Consider the following 3,217-nt stretch of genomic DNA (forward strand, 5'->3'; position numbering starts at 1 on the left):
GAGCGGCCCCATGCACTGCAGCAGGTAAGCGCCGCCCGCCCCGAGACTGCGCTCGCGTCCGCGCGTTGCCCCCGTGGGCGCTTTTGCTGTGTTTTTTTCTGGGTGCGCTCCTCCAGGCCCGCGGAAACAACAGCCCTCGGGCTTCAGCCTTTGGGGGAATGAAGCCTCAAAGCTGGCACTGCTCTCCTCCCCTCCTCCGGTTTCCCAGGTCCTGCAAGGGCGTCCTTGGGCTTGTGTAGTGCTGTTAATAGTGCTGAACCCACCGCATCTTTTGCTGACAGTTCATTTTTGCCTCTTCTAGCAGCCTGCCTTTTTCAGGTTGTGGTGTTGGTTGGTCTTGGTTGGTTGGTTGGTTTTTGGTGTTTTGTTTTTTTTTTTTTTTCCTTCCCCTCTCTTTTTTTGATAGTGCAAAAGCTGAGGAGCAGTTGCCCCAGGAGCTGGTCACAAAAGTTGCAGAGAGAGCATTTTTGAAGCCTTAGTTCCTTTCCAATTAAAGCAAAGCTTGATTAATGTGATGCTGATACTCTGCTCGTCCTACTTATTATGGCAATACTGCCACAATAAAAAAAGCAAGGGGAAGAATTAAGAGGCCAGCACAGATTCTGCTTTTTTTGGCAGGGCTCTGGAATACCAGTGAGAACCCTGGGAAGGAGAAAGCCATTTATTTAAGTGACAAAGCAAATGCTCTGGCTTCTCATGACTCAACAAAAATCTGCATTTCCAGCAAGGACTGGACTTCTCAGAAGGGATGTGCTGCAGTTGAAGCCCCTTTTTACAAATATTCAAGCTAACTGGCTTTGAATGGGCCGTGTTCTTGCACGGTAATTGTGATTTTCATCATCTGGGAGGGAGGGTTATGAATAAATCTTTACAAATAAAGCTGTAGCATTCTTACTGAATACTTGCAGTAGGCTTTCGGCATGGACTTTGGGGATTATAAAAAGATGTTTGAAAGCCAGTTCTTGAAGCACGATGATGCGGAAAAAAAATAGTGTGTCCCTCCCTCCCTCCCCATTTCTTTTTTCCCTCCTATTCACTCAGCAGTCAACGTTAACAGAGCAAAAGAGCTCTGTTACCTAGACCTGGGTTAATAGCTCGTAGAAAATATTTCCAAAGGTGCCTTAGCGTTTTTATTCATCTGAATTAACCAAAACCAGAGTGCCTAACAAGTGCACTCATGGTTGTTCAGAGCCACAGCGTGATAGTTCTGCATCAAGGTGTATAGCATCCCATTTGATGCCGTGACAGGATGGGTGACTTGCTTAATGGGATGGGTGCTGCCTCTGCTCAGAGATGAAGCAGCTGATCCAACTCGCTGGAATTTTAAGACCTGGCTCAGAGTCTGTAAAAGGGAAACTAAGTGGATGAGGACTTCCACTGTAACTGTTTTACTGGTTACTAGAATGTTCTTTTCTATATTTTCAAGGAAATGTGTTTAATTAGCTGTCACTAAAATCTATTTTTCAGAGGTTCAGAAAAAGCAAACGAGACTACATTTGAATTGAAAGAGTTCAGAATTAGCAAGAAGTGACTGAATAGTCTCACCCTAGTTCCTTAGCTTCAACTGTCAATGTTAATTTAGGCTGCATTATTTAAAGCCATGCAAAGACGAGGCCATGAATAATTAAGACAGCGGATGAAGCAAATATGCATTCTTAAGAAGCTTCTTACCTGATGTAACAAATAATAACGTCCTGTCTTTCTGCTCCTTTCAGAATGATACAGATCTTGGACCCGAGACCCTTGCCAAGCTCCATCATGCCCGTGGACGTGGCCATGAGAATTTGCTTAGCCCATTCTCCACCGCTGAAGAGTTTTCTCAGCCCCCTTGAGGACTGTCAAAGAAACAACTTTGTGAACAGATTCAAACCTCTCAGGCCGTGTCTTCATGTGAAACGTGACTCCGAAGCTCAGAAGAGTGACTGGAACCACTCAGCAGCTCGAGTCAAGAAGCGCGTTGTGTTTGCGGACTCCAAGGGGCTGTCCTTGACGGCGATACACACCTTCTCCGAGTTCCAGGAGCACCCTGGGTGTGATCTTCAGTTTGACCTCTTAGGCCTTGAAAACATAACATCTGGCTTAAAGCTACATGAGGAGAAAAACTTGATTCTGGGTTTCCCTCGGCCCTCAGCTGACTACCTGGACTTCAGGAACCGCCTGCAGAAGAACGTGGTCTGCCTGGAGAACTGCACACTGCAGGAGAAGGTGCTGTCGGGCACTGTGAAAGTAAAAAACATGAGCTTTGAAAAAAAAGTTCAGGTTCGAATTACCTTTGATACGTGGAAGACCTACACAGATGTTGAGTGTGTATACATGAACAATGTTTACAGCGATTCTGAAAATGATACCTTCTCATTTACCATTGACTTGCCTCCTGCCATTTCCTCTGAAGAGAAGATAGAGTTTTGCATTTCTTACCAAAGTGGAGAACATACCTTCTGGGACAATAACGAGGGTCAGAATTACAAGATTCTCCACGCAGAGTGGAAGCCTGATGGTGTTCAGATACCATCTGCCAAGAAAGACCGTGTAGATCTTCAGACTCCAAGAAGAGGACAAGAGAGAGAGCCTGATCAACTGGGCAGTCCGAGGCTGTCCAGTGGTCTCCTTCCCCAGTGGCAGAGCTTGGGTCACATTGAAAATTCATCACCATATTGGTGATCAGTACTAGCAAGGAAGCATTCTTCCATTTGGCAACAGAACAGCGTTAGTCTTCCGGTTCACATAGTACGTGACAAAACCACCTGGCAGGTTTGGTTGGCTGTCTGAACAAATCCAAATTCACTAGTCTGCGGGACTTGTTAAACCATATTATGCTACTGAAGTTCTTAGCCAAAACTTATCCTTGGAAAGAAAGAAAACCAAGATAACACCCATGCGTGTGCCACCTACTATAGAAATAGCATGCCCGTATCTTAAGTATACGCTGCTTGCTTTCTGCTGTAGACTTTCCTGAGTCACTAGGTGAGAGACTCTTGTGAGGAAATATGGAGGGCGATGGTGTCTTAGCAAACTGTAGTAACTGCATGTGTGAGAGCATGTGTGCCTGCACAGGGATGTTACATGAACAGAACATCGCAATTCACTTTGCAACTATTGGGAGTGCAGTGGAGATGAGGTGATGCTGTCAGGTAGGAGGCTTGCTATGACCCTCTGCGTGCTCGTAGCAGAGGCAGGTAGGAATGCATGGCTAGGATTTGTGGCTGCAATACAAATT

The 3,217-nt window shown here is 45.8% G+C and overlaps 1 protein-coding gene across 1 annotated transcript; it reads left to right on the forward strand.

Moving 5' to 3' along the window:
* The first annotated feature begins 10 nt into the window (after window positions 1–10).
* On the forward strand, window positions 11–2,661 carry PPP1R3C (protein phosphatase 1, regulatory subunit 3C). Its single transcript, XM_009579873.1, has 2 exons — window positions 11–24; window positions 1,716–2,661. Exons 1-2 carry the CDS (start codon window positions 11–13, stop codon window positions 2,659–2,661), a joined length of 960 nt encoding a protein of 319 aa, XP_009578168.1.
* The last annotated feature ends 556 nt before the right edge of the window (window positions 2,662–3,217 follow it).

This window comes from Fulmarus glacialis, unplaced genomic scaffold (assembly GCF_000690835.1).
Source record: "Fulmarus glacialis isolate BGI_N327 unplaced genomic scaffold, ASM69083v1 scaffold30800, whole genome shotgun sequence".
NCBI lineage: Eukaryota > Metazoa > Chordata > Aves > Procellariiformes > Procellariidae > Fulmarus > Fulmarus glacialis.